This window comes from Glycine soja, chromosome 12 (genome assembly GCF_004193775.1).
Source record: "Glycine soja cultivar W05 chromosome 12, ASM419377v2, whole genome shotgun sequence".
In the NCBI taxonomy this organism is placed as follows: Eukaryota; Viridiplantae; Streptophyta; class Magnoliopsida; order Fabales; family Fabaceae; genus Glycine; species Glycine soja.
Genome location: NC_041013.1, coordinates 10059093 through 10078962, shown reverse-complemented (window position 1 = coordinate 10078962; position 19870 = coordinate 10059093). Strand labels below are relative to the sequence as shown.

At 30.9% G+C, this 19870-nt stretch overlaps 1 protein-coding gene across 2 annotated transcripts; it reads right to left on the bottom strand.

The window, feature by feature from the left end:
* Positions 1 to 4205: 4205 nt before the first annotated feature.
* Positions 4206 to 9639, bottom strand: LOC114378480 (indole-3-acetic acid-amido synthetase GH3.10-like). 2 transcript variants are annotated; one of them, XM_028337077.1, is made up of 4 exons: positions 9017 to 9639; positions 8398 to 8502; positions 7409 to 8229; positions 4206 to 4876 (listed from the first exon to the last, which is right to left on the bottom strand). In XM_028337077.1, exons 1-4 carry the CDS (start codon positions 9379 to 9381, stop codon positions 4323 to 4325), a joined length of 1845 nt encoding a protein of 614 aa, XP_028192878.1. In that variant the 5' UTR covers positions 9382 to 9639; the 3' UTR covers positions 4206 to 4322. The 2 variants fall into 2 exon arrangements, with proteins under 2 accessions (XP_028192878.1, XP_028192879.1); XM_028337078.1 differs by having other exon boundaries at positions 8398 to 8499; positions 9017 to 9636.
* Between the last annotated feature and the right edge of the window lie 10231 nt (positions 9640 to 19870).

The window sequence follows — 19870 nt, the reverse complement described above, 5'->3', positions numbered from 1 at the left end:
GACTTTTTAGGGCAAAAAGAAGGTATAGAATTAAAAGAAAAAAACCATTTTGTTGAATTTAAAGGCAATCAATACAGCGTTAAGAGGCAAATTAAATAATGATTTTAATGATTATGACTATGTAAAATACATTTATACTGTCATCTAATCACAATTTTTTGTTAATATGATTTTAGAATAATTATTATAAAGTCAATAAATTTAACCTATAAACTAAATTATTATTGGATGATAGAATAAAAAAATTTATATTATTAATGTATAATTATTTTTTTCTTTTAATTTTAAAGATCCAATTATAAAAAAGTATATATTAGAGAAGAAAAAGTTTTGTTCACCTAATCACCTAACAAATTAGGTCCTTGTCAACTAGCGTTGGACTTTTGGTTGGTAGAAGAAGAAGATTAAGTAGGTAGATGAGAAAAGAAGAGAAGAAAAATAGGTAAAGATAAGATAAAAATATGAGATTGTTTGGTTGGAGAGAAATAAAATAATATATAAAATAAATATTTGAATTAAAGTTGTTCAAAGTGGATAAAAGAAAGAAGAGAAATATTTTTTTTAATAAAATTACTATTTTGAGGAAGAGGATGGACCGACCACCCAGGGGGGAAGAAGGGCACTATTGTGACGTTCAACAACAGTGATCATTTCCCCTTACTTCTTCTCAGCTCAACTCTGAACAAATTCTGCAACTCAAGACTTATAAAATTTTCAAAAAGTTCTTGCTCATTTCTGGCATACCAAACTAGCTACTAAAGTTTTTTTTTTCTTCGATCCCGCACTTCCCTTCCCTTCCTTTCTCTTCACCATTTCGTTGTTATCAAACACATGATTAGAGATGGTTTGATTGTGTGAAAAAGAAAATGATAGATAAAAATTAAGAAGAAATTTTTAAATTAAAATAAATAGAAAGAGATATGAGATTCATACAAATTTTTGAAAAATTCCTCTTTCACTCCATTTGAATACAACCAAACCACCCTTAGGGATTTAAAGTTTTTTATGCAAATTATGGTGAAGGTCAAACCAAAATAAATAAAAATATTTAAAGAAACAAACAACTTAATTAGTATTTTTTTTATAAAAAAAAATACCTTAGTGAGAGAGATTTATTTAATTTTAGTTTAACTTGTTTGTTATTGTTCAACTTTTAGCATCAACTTGTAAAAAGACAACCTTACGTTCATTAGTTTAAATTTTGGAAATTCAAGCTGTTCTATTGGATCGAATCATGCAAATGTAGTGTCGTGTTTTTTTTTTTAGGGTAGGTGGGTTGGTTCCCTTTGTTACACAAACCAACATATATTTTCATGTTTTCATTTTTTTTTAGTTATTCTTTCAAGTGATGTTCGGTAAAATTGGATCAAAGTTAATTAATAGTTAAAAACTATTAAATTAATTTATTAAATTATAAATATTTGGTAGAATTATTTATTGAAATAATTAAAAAAATGTAAAATAACATAAATAAACATATTTATGATTTTTTATATAAATTTTAGTTTTATTTTATGGATAAAAATACATTGAGCTCTTATAATTTAGTTTTTTTTCATTAATTTTAAACTCTTATAATTTTTTATTTACTGATAAATTGTTTTCATTACATTTTTTCAACTATTACACTTTTTTCATATTATGTATTATATTATATCTTATACTATATCTTAAAATATTTTTATTCAAATTTAAAATAAAATAATTAAACAAAGAGAGAGTTCAAAAAAGTGTGATTAGCAAGAAAGATGATACTTTTCTTTTTATTTTAACCCTCTAATTCATCGGGAGAATGAGATTCTGACTAATCCAGAGTTTCATCGGAAGATAAATAAAATCTTATCAAAAGTTACTTTCGTTAAGGATCGAACTCAAGTATTATCCAAACAATTCAACCTTAATTTCAACGTATTAACTATTTGTGTCCAATTACTTAATAATGATGATACTTAAAATGTGTGAATGAGGGAAAGAGAAAAAAATTATAAAAAATCAAATTTATTTTAAAATGGTAATAAGGAAATTTAATAAATATTTTAAGGATAAAAGGAGAATAAAATATGAATAAAATTAGAAGTTAGAAGTTAATATTTAAAAAACAATACTTGAAATAATATTTTAAAAACATTAGAAACTATAAAAATACTAATTATCAAACAGTTAAATAAGCTTTTAGTCTAGAAAAAATTTAAAATCTAATTGAAATGTTTTGTTGAAGATATTCACAACAACAAAAGATACAATCCTCACATTTTGGAAAGATTTGGATGATTCCATTGTGGAACTTTATTCTTACATTCTCTCTCAATGCCTTCAACATTCATTTTCTCATTGTTGCCTAACTTGAAATGACCAAATGCTTATTAGCTTTTAAAGTAGCCGAAATTGATCGCTCATTTTGATTTAGTAACCTCCTTAGTAGTTGTCAAATACATGCCTTCATCTTCAAAATTTCTTACCACATTAGTTAGGGAATTATCATCAAATCTTATCATAACTCAATTCTTTTTAGGTCCATTCTTATTTTTGTGCACATTGTTTGCATGTGACCTTTTCCCCACCATAGTAACATTGCACGTTACTCATGTCTCATTTGAGAACAATAATATTTTGATCTTTCTCTCGGTCCATCTAATTTCCATGAGTGATCCTTCATTTATATATTTGAACTCTTGCATAACCACTGCATGACCTTTATTATCACTATTCTCATTTCTCATCATTCTTTCATTCTCTCTTAAGAGGGTTGGTCACCTCATCCAACTTTAACATTATCATCCCTAAAAGCAACATTTAAACCAAAGATTTATAGGACCTTGGTAGTGAAGATAAAATCAACACCTCATGCTTTTCATCAGTAATTTTTTCATTAGCATTCAACATACAAATGACATACTAGCTAGTTGAAGTTATTAATATGGCCATGGAGATTTTCTCATGTCTCTATTTTGAGTTGACACTACTACATTTTAAACATAGACGTTTGGTCAATGACTTGAAAGTATGAATGCACTCAAGCTTTTCCCTCAAGACATTTAGTATGTCTCATTCAACACATTGTATTTGATCTCAGGAGAAAGAACTAATCGAATCATGCTTGCAAATTTCTTTTGGATCTAAGTCCAATTTCTTACATTTGTGAAAGTCAACTTTTTATCTTCCAAAGCTTAATCAAAACTTTGTTGTATTATTTCTCTCTTTCTATTAGATCACATCACCTATCATACTTATAATTATTTTTCTCTATCTTGACTCTAGGTGTAAAAAAACATTTGAGTGTCTAAATATCTTTTATCTTTTTATAAACTAATGATTATTTTCTATTTTTAACAAACTTTTGTTTTATATTTGTGAATTAATTAGAAATGATAAGAAACAGAACCCCTTGGTGCAGGCAATTCGATCGTGATTTTGGATAAAGAAGACAGACCGTACGTGTCCATTGGAAGCATATCCCAGGAGAATCAAATTCAGTGCTGATGCACGAGCAAATTAAGAACGGTTTGACAGTAGGAAAACAACTCAATTTTTTTTTTAAGTTTCTCCATTATCATTAGCATTCCCATTTTCGCGGATGAGACTGGTACTTTGTATAGCCGATAGTTAGCTTTATTAGTTTTGGCCTTTTGGCCCTCGCTCGATCTCTTTTCAATAAAGAAGAAAGAAAGAAAGAAATGAAGTATAATATAATTACTTTCGTGTATTAATTTATTTCTCATGACATTATCATCTTAGTAACAAGAAAAGATCCAAATGTTAATTAGCACTAAATTTGTGTATAAAAATTGTTAGCACTTAATTTGTCGTATCAACTCAAAAATATATATAGTCCATCAAATAAACAATTGTCACACAACAACCGAGAGGTCTAGTTAAATTTAGTTGAGTGGAGTAGGTAATTTGTTGCACGTAAATCCTCTTATACATTTTTACATATAAATAAAATATATAGACATAACACTATTATTCCACTCACACATAAGTTCTAGATATTCAATGATAGACACATAAATAGGTATAATTTCTTATAGGTCGGTCACTGTGAGAGTGCATGTTAACAATATTACATTTAAATTTAATTACATGTTTGATTTGCAATTAAAAATATTACGACATATATTTTAATATAAATTTAATAGATAAAAATTATACTCTGTTGATAAAATTACTTTTACCTCACATTTAATTTTGTAACGAATTTCCAATCATGCTCTAATTAAGTCATATCATATACCATATTGGAAGAAAAGTAACCATAACAAAATTTTGAAAGAGTAGCGAAAGGAAATAACCATTCATTCATTCATAGTGTGACATATCAATCATTGTTCCATTGAACTGTTGTAAGCAGTGCTCCGGAACTTTTTGGTGGTGCACGTGTTAAGAATTTTGAGGAGGACATGATTATTGGTGCACCTGGGGGTCTTGAATTGGCTAAGTGCTGCCCCATTAGCTATGAAGCTGTCCAAAATCTTCTTGAAAGTCCCACTCTCCAAAACGCAAAGCTCCAAGGGCCCTATCGAGTTGGTTTTCCTTGAGACCACATAGCCATGATCCGCAAAAGACTTGTCCATTTCGTTGCAGCATGCGCCAAGTATCTTGTCCTCAACCTCCCCTTTGATCTCCCAGTAAATCACGTAGTGCCCCGGTTGCTTTGAGACATCCGCGTAGCTTGTGAAATCAACTAGCTCGCCTCTACTTGTCATGTTCAGAATATGGGACCCTCTCTCTACCACTAGCTGAAGGTCCTTTTCTGTGTTCTTGTCTATGTTTATAGTCAGAATTAGCTTTCTTCTGCACACAAAGTTCAACTTTGGGGTCCCATTGTGGAAGCCTGCCACTTCCACCACATCCCCTAACCTGCACCTGTACAGTCCTGAAATAAAAATAAATAAATAAATAAACACATTTCATAATAATCCTCATCATCATAGCTATTACTCAATTATATTATATAGGTTTTGCTCTCAGTTTTTTTTTTTGTTTTTTTTTATTATATTTTTGTATGAAATAGTTCCATCAAAAATAAAATCATAATCACACACAAAATGAATATTCTTCTTTCAATATGATTTATTTCATGTGAAATCAATCAGGATTTAAACCATTAGCCTACCAGAATTCCATACCCAAGGTTTTGCTCTCTAACAAAATTAACATGGTATATATGATTTAACGTCAACCACATACATTATTAGAAAAAACAAAGTCATGACCAAGTTTGTTATTATATTAATATATTTCATGTTTTCAATGATCACTTTTATAAAGACTACAAAAGTTTGTAAAATTAACTTGTTAGTTGAAAAAAGAAAAAGCAATCCTGAATTTGAATTTATCCTATTAACAAAAATTAACTAATTAACATTAACATTTACTGATAAAAAACGATTTTATTAACAACAGACCTTATGACATTAGTTAAGAAAATAGAAGAAGAAAAAAAATTATTTCAATAAAAAAATTCCTTTTAGTTTCTTAATTCATACCTTAAAAATACTTGTTAATATTTATAAAAAAAAAAAACTTATATAAACATTACCTGATATACTAACTAATATCATATTTTTCTGAGTGGAACAGAACATGGATCTTTTAAATAAGATCAGAAGTTCAAACATTTAGTGAGTTTGAAAGAAGAACTCATTAAAAATGGTTCATTAGATACTCACTCCGATGGAAATCAACAATAGACAAAGTCTGCATATGGTTAGAAAAAGAAAACTGTACACAATTTGTTCCGCAATGAAAGTCTGAAATATGATGGTAACATCAACAAAAGTAACGATCGAAATGCAACCAAGTACTCCCAAGTGTGGCCAACTTATTAAACGTGGGTTGTTTGTGGTCGGTGCTCACCTACTTTCAGTTTATGTGAAGAAATAATTATTTAAAAAAAACATTTATAAAATAATTTTTTAATAAATATTTCCAACTAAATAAGTGCACGTACTAAGTCAACTATATATGATCAGAATTATCCTAAAAGATTAAATATGTATTTAGACTAACTGATATTTTAAAATCCCATTTTCATATATATTCTTGATAAATATTAATTAATATTCTTAAGACATTGATTAAAAATTTAAAGGAGTAATATTTTTATTCAAATATATAGAATTATATTGTTTATGATTTTTTTTATATTTTTTCATGATTTTTATAATAAATATTTTTTTTTATTTTAAGAGAGGGCGAGTCCTGATGCAGCGATAAAGTTGTGCCTTGGTGACTTGTTGGTCATGGGTTCGAATCCGAAAACAGCCTCTTTGCATATACAAGGATAAGGCTGCGTACTTGATACAATATCCCTCCCCCATACCTTGCATTTATTTTTTTATTTTAAGAGTGTCCGTCAGCAATAACCTATATTCTTTTATAAACATATTGAAACAAACATGAATAGTGCTGCTTTCCATAATCAGTGATGCCCCATTATTGGCATGCATTTCAGTCCACGCATTGTTTATCTCTCATGGTGCCCAATTGTATGCATTTCAATTTTCAATCATAAATACTCGTTTTGTGCATCTAGCTATATATTCAACCCATACTTGTTTGACATGATGCAGCTAGCTACTAGACAGGACCATGTTCATACTATGGCTTGCATATGTGGCACACATGAAGCTCGATCGCTACTTTCTTGAACCTGTTACTCTAGGAGTTATTTTATGTACGATAGTGGGTCAATCAAAACGACCTTGCCAAAATATGAATAATTTATAGCATTTGGAAAGTATATTTTGATTTTATAAAGAAGTTATTGATTAATTTGATAATTGAAAAAAAATTATACTTTTGAATCTCTTCTCAATAAAAATTAAGAACTAGTATATGTTTAAATAGTTGTTGAAAAAATATTGAGTGTTAAACATATTTTTGAAAAAAGATATTCTTGTATCTTATAGTCAGAAAATACTTTTAGAAATAAGATAATCATAGTCTGAAATTACGTTTACGTACTTATATTTTATCTGAAACTAAACTTATATAAAAACAAGATTAAAATTTCTTTTGCAAACTCATCTAATAAAATGAGAACTATTTCAAACCTAAATTTATCAACTTTAACCTAACTTGCCCTTAATAGTTTACAGATTAGGTAGCTAGAGGCATTTACTTGGTAGTATTTATTACCAAACAAAAAGTCCAGAAAAAGATGCTTTTGTTCCAGGGATCTACTAAATTCTGGCATGTGTCATGTTCAAAATGTAAGTCATAATAAAACTTAGAAAAGATGGATCGAAGAAATGAGACTTGCTATGGCACAGAAATTTAATGATTTTGGTACAATTATCTTTTGGCTCAATAATTGTATGAGTACGTACCAAAACCCTTAAATTTGAGAGTACCATAGAATTAATTTCTCATGGTATAGAAGAGAATTAAGAAAAATGAATACCGGTGAAAGTTGTGAGGACTACTTCATACTCTTGTCCAACTTTGATCTGAGACAGTGGAATAGGCTTGTCTTCAATGAAATCATCACCTCCTGAGCTGAAATTTTTTTCATTCCTGTGGAGTGGTATGAACTCAAAGTAAGAGAAAGTGGGAACCACAGCAAATGTTACATCTTCTGGTGGCAAACTAGGGTCAACATTAACCCCTATCCAGCTCTCAGTTGAGCCATAGTCAGCACTAACCAAAGGCAACCCATTTGCATAGTGCCTAAGTTTTTTCAAATATGGTTGCATGGACCCTGTCATTATGGAATACACATACTTTGCATTTGGCCAAAGTTTTGGAATCAAACCAAACCAATCCACTACTTCTAGCCCCTTGCAAGCATCTTCCAACTTTGCGGCCAAATTTGGATTTGGAGAGATGATATCCAAAACAGCTTTTCTCATTTTGGGTGACTTGATCCTTGAGCTCAGAGTTCCATCTCTTATGTCATTGCAAATTTCTCTCCAAAGTTCCTCAAAAGTGGTGAAAGCTTGCACCATGCTGTAGATAAAAGCTGAGGTTATAAACTCCACTTGGTCAGAGAAGAATAGGCCAAGAAGGAGGTGGCAATATGTGGATTGCTTATAGTCTCCCCCAGAAATCACTTCTTGAGGGCTGCAAGTAAATGACTTGGTCTTGTGCTGCTTGATATTGAATTCTTCACTAGCATAGTAGTGTGTTGTGGCGGTTCCTACTGTTAATCCTCCTTTTGTTTTGAACCTGTTGCTGCTGTATATGAATTCAAGAATCCTTCCACCTTGCCTTATTGGATAAATCCTGTAAACAGTCAAAAGATAAGGACGAATATTTTAGTAAGTGCTTTGAAATAAGCATACACACAGGAACAAGAGGGTACACACAAAAAAAAAGTCACACAAGGGTACACAAAAAAATAAAGAAGAAAAAGGAACAACTCAAGGAGATATTATTGAGAGGTACACACACCTTGATCTATATGCTGCAGCTAAGGTGAATATTTGAAGTGTGGTTTGTGCACTATGGCGGGTAAAGGGTACGAACTTCTGCCTCCCCTCTGTGGTTCCAGAACTGCTAATACGAAAAAAAAATATTATATATTCAAAGTAAAATGGAAAAAATATCAGAAAGTGGCAGGGGATCCTTCCATTCCATATGTATCATAAGAAAAGAGAAAGAAATACTTTACCAAAAAATATAAATAAGTAGTACTTACTAAAAATGATTAAAAAATTATTAAAAAATGCATAAAAAGACTCTGGCGGTGGTTTATTAGTTATTACATTTTCAGGACTGTTGTTCATGATTTCATTTCATACAAGAAGCACCAGTAGTTAGACCTTGTCATGAATTAAGCAACATAACCAAATAACCAATGAAATCTGGCAGAATAATATGGAGAGAGCCATATGTGACCTATATCTAATGTCCTGTATTCTGATTCCTATTTAATAACATGAGTCACATGACCATAAAAATTAAAGAAAAAATCAGCACTATCATGAATCACAGTTTTGTCCCCAAAAAAGTATAAGTGAAAAGAACTAGTGTAAAAAGAAAAAAAGAAAGAAACAAAAGGTGATGGTACCTTAAGGAAAGAGTGGTTATGGGTTGTTGAGTGAGTAAAGGAGCTGTGTCCCCATCTGCAATCCGTTGGATAAATGGCTCAAAATCAGCATGTGAGGCAAGGGGAACCACAGAAGAGAAAAGGGATTCCAATGCACATGCATCCATCTCAAGGATGTTGTAGCTCCCCAACCATTTCTTGAGATATTCAACCCCATAGTTTTGCTTGAGAATCTGGAACAGCAACTGAGTCTGAACAAAACCAGCGTTCTGAGATACATCCTCAAACCAGCTTATGATATCATAGTCACTGTTGCCATTTCCATTGTTGGTGCTATTGTTGTAGCTGAGAACAGGTTCCATTAGAGTTGGTTGGTGCTGCGGCATGAGGAACTAAGTGAGGTGCTAAAAGTATAATGATATAGTGTTGTTGGTGGAGGTGTGTGTCTTAGTGAGGGAAATATAACAAGAGAAAGACCAACGGGAACCCACTTTTTATGTTGGTGTAGAGCTTATATGTCCCCTATTCAAAAGGGTTCAACAAACCTCTGATATTTGCAGAAGTTTCATAGATATGGTACAATAGAATAGATATAGACCACAAGAAATGGTATTATCATTTTATTGTGGGGAGAGAAAGAATGAGAAATATTCTTCCATAATGTAAGGATGATATGGGGACTACATTACTAATGGCCAGGGACCAAGGAACAGCTGATCACTCTTTCCCTCCAATTTATTGTGAGCCACCATATTTGAAATCAGACCATGCCTAAATTTGATTTGTTTGGACTAATGTTTTACGGCAGAACTACAAACATGTGTAAAAAAAAGAGAGTAAAAAAACTGTTTTGCCTTGAATTCTACTGAAATCAATTCTACTTGAATTTTGTCATATGCTCACATCAATTTCTTTATGGGTATGTTTATAATTTATTTATTAATTTAAAAATATAATTAAATTTTTCAAAATAAAAAATACAATTAAAATTCTTGTTATATTTATTTAATTTTAAACGCATTTTATCCTAACACACGTACCCTTAATGGTGTCATAAATCATGTTAAAATAGATTTTATCTAATTTATCCCCACATCAGTACCTTCATGCATATCTAATATGTTTCTTGTTTATTTATTGATTTAAAAAATATAATAAAATATGTCAAAAAAATTGATTTTGCATGGTTTTAACATAAAAAAATTGATTTTTTAAAGATTGAAGTAAAACCAAGCATAATATTAAATGGACGAGGATAAATGATGAAAACCGGTTTCTTTTAAGAACTTTTTTCCGATTATGTTTTTTTTCATAACCAATTTGATTAGATAGCAAGTGATTTGACTCAATTGATCGAGTAGAATGTGTGAGTATGGTAAATTTTCTTATATTATCTTCAATTTTTATGGATAAAAAAATTAGAATTCTATTAATTTTTGGTTAATGTTTTCAAAATTAAACTGATACTTTTTGTAAAAAAAAAAAATCAGAATTCTATTGATTTTTGGTTAATGTTTGCAAAATTAAACTGATATTTTTTAAAAGCATTAGGTTATCATGTGTTTCACGTGTAACCTATACATACGTTTTATTATGCTTTTCAGTGTTTCATTAATCTTTTTTCATATATCCAACCAATGTAGCAGAATCACATATAATTGATTGATTGACATATGTATTTATATAATTCAAACTAAAGACTTCGTTCGTTGATAATTGATTGATTGACATATGTATTTATATATTTATTCTTTATTTTTTAAAATAAACTCTTATTATATTTTGACTCATCAAAGATAGTTCCTTTATTTTAAAATTAATTTAATATAAATTTGGAGCTAAATATATTTAGTGATAGAAAATTAAAATATGGATAAGGATGTGTCAGTAAAAACCAAATCATTCCATCCAATTCAAATCATTTAACAAATTGAATTGGATCCGGGTTTTTTTTTAAAAATCAAACCATACCCTAAATTACTTTAATCTTTAGATCAATAACTTTTAGTTCATAAACATTCATTTCTGAAAATTGTAGTTAGACTTGTTAAGTGATGCTATTTCAACATCCATTTATTTTAAGCACCTCATTAACAACTTTTATTTATCTCTTTCTTTTTTCTTCCTATTACTCTTTGGATAGTCATCATTTTCGATGGAAAAGGAATAAGAGTAAGAAAGATATCAGATGAAGAAAATTAAGGTTGTTAGATCTAAGTAGTTAAGAATCTATTTGTGCACATGTTAAAATCTATAATTTAACCGTTGTTAGGAGAAGTCTATAAATAAAAACCTCCAAGGGCCATTTAAGTTGGATTGAATTACTACTGCTCAAATTTTCAAATACCACTTACGCCGCTCACAAGAGAATGGATCTCGGTACAAAGGTCATAATGTATGTATTCATCCCACTTTTTTATAAATTTTACTTTCGTTAAATTTTCTGAATTTCTCTAAATCATGATCTCTTTCCAATCTTCATTTCTTCTCTAGAATGTGCTTTTATCCAATTTTCATTACTTATTATTATCAAAATTATTATTAACTATTATCTCATGTATGACTAAATTTGTTATCAACATTATTACTATCGAAAAATATTTATATCAAAATTTTATTACTAAAATCATTAGAAACTACTTATACATAAATTTTTACAATGGATATTACTATAAAAATTATTATCACTATTTTTATCAATACTTAGCAATTTTTTTAAGTTAAAAACTATAGTTGCTTGTTCGACAAAAAAGAACATACATTCGAAAATGGAATCTGTCTCACACTTAAACATTTATTTGTTAATAGAATCACTAATGAAAAGTATTACTTGATAGATATAAAACTTTTTTCAAAAATTATTTACAATTTTTACCGTTGACAAATTGGCACGTCCTTTGCCATAACTTTCAATCTTAGGAACAAGTCTTAGGAAGGATTGCATGTTATTAAGTGGTAGGATGACAACTTTAGGAAATAGTCAGAGAAACCACAATAATAAAAACAACAACAATAATAACAATAATGCTACAAATAGTTCTAATAATAATAATAATAATGAACAATTTCAACCTATTCCATCTACTCGAATAAACAATGAAGTTGTCATGGCTGTGAATCAGTCAATTAATGATGTTATAGGTGCAATAGGTGAAGACATTATGGATTCATAGGTTTAAACATTTGTTGTCAAAACCACTTTGCCATAAAACAATATGATAACAAATACTAATACTCCGCCCTTTTTGCCTATAACACCATGGGGTATGCCACCACTTTTTGCTGATATGAACATCCCACAATTGAGTATGTCAACATGTTATATCACTCATTATTGTTGGTAGAAGAACAAATAGACATTGAGAACTTGGGAGTAGTAGTCATGGTTATAGTGTTGAACAATTAAGAAACATAGGAGTTTCCACTAAAGATAGGATGGTAGCATGGTTTTGACTAAAGTTTCTAATGAAACTTTAGTAGTATTTAGACAACAACTTAATCGTAACAATCATGAAATAGTCAATAATTTGACCAATTATATGACATCAATTTTGAATCCCATGTTGAGATCTACTAATGAAAGTTATCAACAAATGAATGGGATTTTAACTCGAATTGGAGATATTTTGGCTATTCCTAGAAATCAACCTACCAATAGGCCAATAATTCATGAAATTTCAATAAATGAACAATAAGTCCAGAATAATTGAAATGATCTTGGAAATCCTCAAGTAGGATTAGCAAATGAACAAGAACAACCAGTTCTTTGAGGCAAAACATTCAAAATGGTGGTTTAGGCCATGATGTAGTTCAAAACCCACAAATTGATCAAATGATAGAACAAGCTTTAAATAGACATGGTTTTGAAATAAGATATGCACATCAACCTTATTTTTTTTGTTTTTCCTAACTACGTGTTACAATCTAAATTACCAAAGGGGTTATAAAATCCCAAAGTTTTCAAAATTTGCAGGAGAATTAGGAGACTCTACTCTAGAACATGTGGCTCGATACAAAATTGAATGTGGTGATTTGGCCATAGATGAATTCCTTAAAATGAAGTATTTTCCTAGTTCTTTAACAAAGAGTGCCTTTACTTGGTTTACTACTTTATCACTAAATTCAATATAGACTTAGGCTTAACTCGAAAGAGTGTTTCATGAACATTTCTTTAATAGTGAAAATATTGACTTGGCAACTATGAAAATATTTAATAGTGAATCAATTGAGGATTATCTAAATAGGTTTTGACAAATGAAATCTAGATGTTATACACAAATCCCTAAACATGAATTGGTTTGAGTGGCTACTGTAAGCCTGTAATTTTGTATTTGTAAAAAGTTAGTAAATGAACAACCTAGAGATATGGAACAACTGGCAGAAAAAGTAAGAAGCATTGAACAAAGAAAATATGAGAAAGAAAGAAATAAAAAAATTGACAAAAATAGAAAGGAGAAAGTGGCATATATAAAGGCCTACAATGGGTATGATAATTTTATGAATTTTCAACATATAGATTTTGATAATGAGGAAAATGAAATTTATTTAGCAGAGTTACAAGTTGGTCCTCCTTATATTTATCTAATGTTAAAACCAAAAGAAAAAACATAAATTTGTAAACTCAAAATATAGTTTTGACATTACTAAGGCTGATAAAATTTTCTGTATTATTAAAGGATAAGCAAATTGTACTTAGTGATAATCATAAAATTCCTCCATTTAAGCAAAGAAAAGGAAAGATAATCCAAATTTCACAATGTCCATGGACATTGGACTAATAGTAGTTTACATTTCAAAGATATGATACAAAAGGCTATCGATGAAGGAAGGCTGAAGTTTGAAAAAAAGCCTATGCAAGTGGATACTAATCCGTTCCAAGTCCAAGCCAATTATGTTAGGGCTTCAATTGGAACTTCAAAGGTTTAAACATCTTTGTTTGAAGATAAAGTCGATCAAGCTTTGGAAGAGTTCAAGAAAGAATAGGAATCTATATTCCCATCTGCAGGGGATACTTTGTTGGAGTTTCTGACAAAGAATCAGAAAGTTGAGAAGGAAGTGATGCTTTTCCCTTAATGCAGTGTTGTGCTTGATAAATTTGCAAAAAAAGCTTTTGAAGCTTCTGAAATTCGTAAGAATTATCTGAAAATTAAAGAAGTTGATGGTAAGGGGAAAGGAAAGCAAAATATCAGTATGACTATGAGTCAAGTGCAAAAACAACACAATGTTTCTCAAAGAAGGTCTACATATGTGCCACATGTTAGAGTCCCTTTGAATAGATTGACTCAACAGGGGCATCAAGGTTCAAGTTCTCAGTGACAACCATTTAAGGTGAAAAACTATGTGCCTCAAAGAGATGAAACTACTAAAGGTTCCCCAAGAGGGTATTATCAATATCATAATCCACCATGGGTGAATAGGAACATGTCAAAAACACAGTGGAGAAGATATCAAAGGTTGAGAAAAGGTGCAATCTTGGAGCAACAAAAAAAATAGTGGTATAAAACCATCGGTTTTTTATAGGATCATTGAAAGTTCTCCCCTTGGTTTTGAAAAAAAAAACATCTCAATTGAAATAGGTGAAGAAAACCAAGTGGTTACCAATTTTTTTGAATCAGGATTTAAAGACTTCATTGAAGCAATTTTCAAAATTGTCTCAATCTTACCTGCTGAATTTACTGAGGAATATCAAGCTCGCCATGTGATAAAAGAATATGCAAGGAATAAGTGTTTCAAGGACCCGTATTTGAGTGCAAAAGTTTTTTGGGTGACTCAAGTGTCTTGTTGCACTCCTCGTCATAATGTTGTTGTGTTCAATCCATCCACAAATGAAATGAAATTATATGAAGCCTCTCAATTTAACAACTATTGTGGAGGATCAGATTATCAACAAAATTCTGGTGAATAGGGGAGCAGCTATTAACATTTTGCCGAAATATATGTTGAGGGGCTATGGTGAAATTGTTGATGACCTTATTCCTCATAATACAATTGTTTCTGACTTTTGTGAAAAGGCATCTGGTTTAGATGGAGTCATTTGTTTAGACGTATTTGTTGGAAGTTGAAGGAGACCTAATGTGTTTGTTATGGTATCCTCTCAAGAAAGCTTTAACATGTTGCTTGAGAGAGAATGGATCCATGGGATGAGTGTTGTTCCTTTAACTGTGCATCATAAAATCTTTTTTCTAGAATAAAGATGGCAAGTTAGAAGTTGTCGAAGCATATCAAACTTCTTATGGGGTTTACGCTTCATTTGCTGATGAAAGCAATCAGACATTGGCAATTATTGCACCTTTCGATATTGAGGACTCATATTATGTGAACAAGAAGACTAGAGAAAATGCAGATAAGTTCTTTTGTTGGATACTAAAAGAGGATTTTTTTTGATTAACAAGGTCACCAAAATAATGGCCACCTTCGAAGAGATATGAGTTCTTCAATAGCGTATTTGAGCTTTATGGCTTGAATTTTGGTTGATAGTTTGAATGAAATTGCTAAGAGAGTCGTAGAAGAGGATTCAAATGGAAAGAAATTCAAAGTAGTTACTATGGTCGTAAATAAAATCTAAATGGCTACTACAACCATAAAGGAAGAAGGAATGGTTACTAAGACCATTGTAAAAAAGTTGAATGATGAAAAAAGTACTACGAGGCTCAAAATCATGAACAATGACAAGACATTAGGAGATGATTTTGAGCAAAATGTGAAAGATTAAGATTAGATTGCATATATGAAAATTCACCATTAGGTTTTGAAAAACCTATGTCCCTTAACTTAAAGAAAATGGGATCACTTGATCCATTAGAAGAAATTAATTTACGAACTGAAGAAAATCGAAGGCCTACTTATATTAGTAAATTGTTAAATCAAAGCCTTTGAGAAAAAAATTATTTATTTGTTGCAGGAGTTCAAGGATAGCTTTGCATGTGATTATGATAAAATTCCTAAACTTAGTATAGATCTGGTGGAGCATAGATTACCCATTCAAGAAAGGAGGAAACTTATTAAACAAGTACCAAGAAGATTTGTTCCTAATCTCATGGAAGTTATCAAGGCAGAAATTGAAAGGTTGTTGAATGTCAAATTCATTCAAACAACAGGTATGTTGAATGGATCTCTAATGTAGTTCCAGTAATTAAAAAAAATGGAATAATGAATGTATGCATATATTTTAGGGGTTTAAATTTAGCAACTCCTAGAGATGTATACCCTATGCCAATTGTTGATATGTTGGTAGATTCAGTAGCAGGAAACGAAATTCTAAGTCCATCAAATAGGTATTCAGGTTATAATTCAATTTGCATTGTTGAACAAGACATTTTGAAAACTATTTTTCGATGTCGAGGGGCATTAGGAACTTACGAATGGAAACCTATGTCATTTTGTCTAAAAATGCTAGTGTAACTTATCAAAGAGACATGAATTTAATTTTTCATGATTTAATTGACAAATTTATGCAAGTATATATTGATGACATGGTTGAAAATCTCAATTAAAAATGATCGCCTTGAGTATTTGAAATTATCATTTGAAAGAATGAGAAAACATGGATTAAAAATTAATCCTTTAAAATGTGTTTTTGGTGTATTTGCAATTGAATTATGGGTTTTGTTATCAATTAAAAGGGAATCGAAATAGATGAAAATAAGGCAAAAGTCATTTTAGAGACTTGCCCCCCAACGAATAAATAACAACTTCAATCATTGGTGGGTAAGGTTCATTTCTAATTTATTAGGAAAAACTAAGGTGTTTTTGTCCATTTCCCAGACTAAAGAATGAAGTTGATTTTCGAAGGGAACAAGAACACCAAGATGCTTTGGATGACATCAATAAATATCCTACAAATCCACCAATTAGTGTCGTCTATGGAAGAAAAAAGATCTTAAGTTGTATATTTCAGCATCAAATTCAACCAAGGTGGAAGGAATAGCACTCATAAAACTAATATAATGAAACCTAGAGTGTCTAGTAGGTGGAAGTCTAAAATATAATTCTAAGAACTGTTCGGAACCTCTATGCGTTACAATGAATACCTAGCCTCCTATTTATAGAATTGTAGCTAAGTCTAATTAAAGAGATAATCACAAAAAAATTACAAACAAATATTATCTCTAATTAATTCAAGTAATTATCTTTTTTTTAGCTTATTTATCCTTGAAACATATATTGCTCTTGATTTTTCTAGCTTTTATCTTCAAATTTCGCAATTTCTCCTTCTAGAACTTTCTATTGATTTTGGGACTTTAGAGCTCTAGTCAGAATGACCTGTTTTGTTTCTGAAAAACTATAAAAAAAATTCATTAAAATAACTAAAACATAAAATTCTACTTAAGACAAAGTAAAAACTAAATTTAAAGCTAATTTGATTCAAAATAAGGCTTAAAGTTAGCTAAAATGTCAAATACATATCACAAAATGCATATGAAAATCTAGTAAATTTGACGTTTATCATTGACCCTCACGAAGCTCCAGACCACAAGTATCCTCCATCGTGCATACACACAAACATATCAAGAGAGGAAGGAAATTAATCCTCTTCCCTCTCTAAGGTCACCATTAATATGGTCTTTCAAGTGGAATGGTCGACTTCGCTATCCGTACCACATATCAAATCACTAAGTCATTACATGACATCCAAAGTAAATTTTTCCAAGGGTTGGACACTGTTTCGCTCATGTTCTACTTGTTAAAATTGGTGATGCAAAATCTAACTGGCAAGTGTACCGATTCGTGCAAGTAATAATAAAACAATAAGAATCGAGTATCGAACTCAGGGAACTTGTTTTATTTGGAAAAGCATCATTCAATGGGCAGAAATTTGTGCAAAGAATTGATTGTCATGAATTAAAAATAAACGTGATTTCTATTCTAATTGAAAACAGTAAATATGAGCAAGTGGATGTGAAAACAGATATGTAAAAGCGTTGGGTCCTCCTACTGAGATACTTGATGCAATTGAAAGTATTTCTCTATTTAAGGTTATTTCTGTGTTCTATGCTGAGGGCTAAAATGCCAAACACCAATGTCTCGTGAGTTTGGACTAATTCAAATTAAGCTTCATTCTCAGATGTCTCTTGTTGAACTTAGCCTAACCGAACAACGTTACGACTATAGCATAATAAAAACTAAATTACCGCACTCCGTGTCCAGACATACGATAACTTAGCCCTGCCCTATCTAGTTCTAAGGATGCAATACATTTTCCAATGCTAAAGCTCCTAACAACACATACAAATGGGTGATCAAGCCACAAGCATGCGATAATAAAGCACAGATAGAAATAATGAACACATAAAACAACTTTAAATAGATAGGATAAGAGTTTACATCAAGTATTCAGCAGAATTCCCCAACAATGGGTTTAGCCTTCCATCACAAGGAAGCACCTTTTAAAAGCAAGAGAAGGCGTTTGAGAGCAATTCACAGATACACAATGGGAAGGATGTCTCCTCCACCTCTAAGGACCCAAAAATTACTCAAAAACCTAGAATCTATCTAAAAGCTAAGGTTTTTGCTCCCTTGTTGTGTTCTGCGCCTCTATTCTCTATTTTTCTCTATTCTCCGCCAAGCTCTCTTCTCTTCTTTCACTCCAGGCTTTAAAAAGGGCTTTTTGACCTCGAAGGCACGCTTAGCGCGACAAAGTGAACATCCGTTGAGCGAGCTGGGCACGCTTAGCGCAGGAAGAGAAAAACGTCTTGCTCAATGAGCTGATAATGCGCTGAGTGCGCAGATGCTTCTCAGATTTTCCTCCAGATTCTCCCAACTCGCTAAGCGGGCTGACTGCCTCGCTTAGCGCATGATTCTCGCTAAGCGCATAAGCCTCGCTTAACGAGACACCAGCTGCTAGCCTTCACAAATTTCATCTTTTTTACCTGAAATTAAAGTTGAAACACATTAAATTCACAATGTTGGGCATTTCTACTGAACAAAAGTAAACTAAACCTAAAATTATGTACAAACCTACAAAAAGAACCATAAATTGGGAAAAAGACAAACATTTTATAACACTTTTCTATACAAAAGTTAGTCGTAAATAACGACTAACAGACACCCCCGGAGCCAATACCAAAGCGCGACAATTCATATTCAAACATTATTAATAAGATCACATTAATAACATGCAACATGTTTTGCCAAGTGGCCACACTCACTTGGTCTTACAACATATAACATAGTAATTGCTAGTATTTCACATCATAATGCCTCTATCAAAGTAAACAACACATTCTCCAATCATTCATTCCATGCATTTCATAGACATTTGTACTCTATTATCATTTCGAATTGTGCATCATTACTCACTTTGAAAATTAATTTCCCGTTGACATAGAAATTCATTTAAGGCAACCATATATGCATCTCAAGGTTTCCAAATGAAAAGGACTAAATTTTGGACTCAAAATTTCCTAAATCCACTCCCATTTGGCCTTAATACCTGAACTGCCTTGCACTTATCATTAAAGTTCACAAAACATATTTTCTAATTTCCAAGAGTTGTAAAAATTTGTTTTACGCAAACTTTATAAAAATTTGTATGTTTTCAAAGATGAGGAACTCAATTCCATGGTCAACATCTACAAAAACCAAGCCCATAGATACACTTCGTGCAAAACATAAAGGGTTTTACTGAAAAAGAACAAAACTTGATCCTAGGGTAGTTAATTCTTACTTAGTTCTTAATTAAATTTCAACTTCTAAGTTGATCCTAGGGTAGTTAATTCACTTATTAATTCCTTAAATTAGACCTAACTAAATTAATTAGAGTAAGGGAAAAATTAATTTTCCTCTTTCTTATTAATTAAACTAATTATTTCTCACATCTAGGCACATTAGTGCTCTAATCTTTCATTAATTAGTCTAAATCTCTTATCTTTAGCC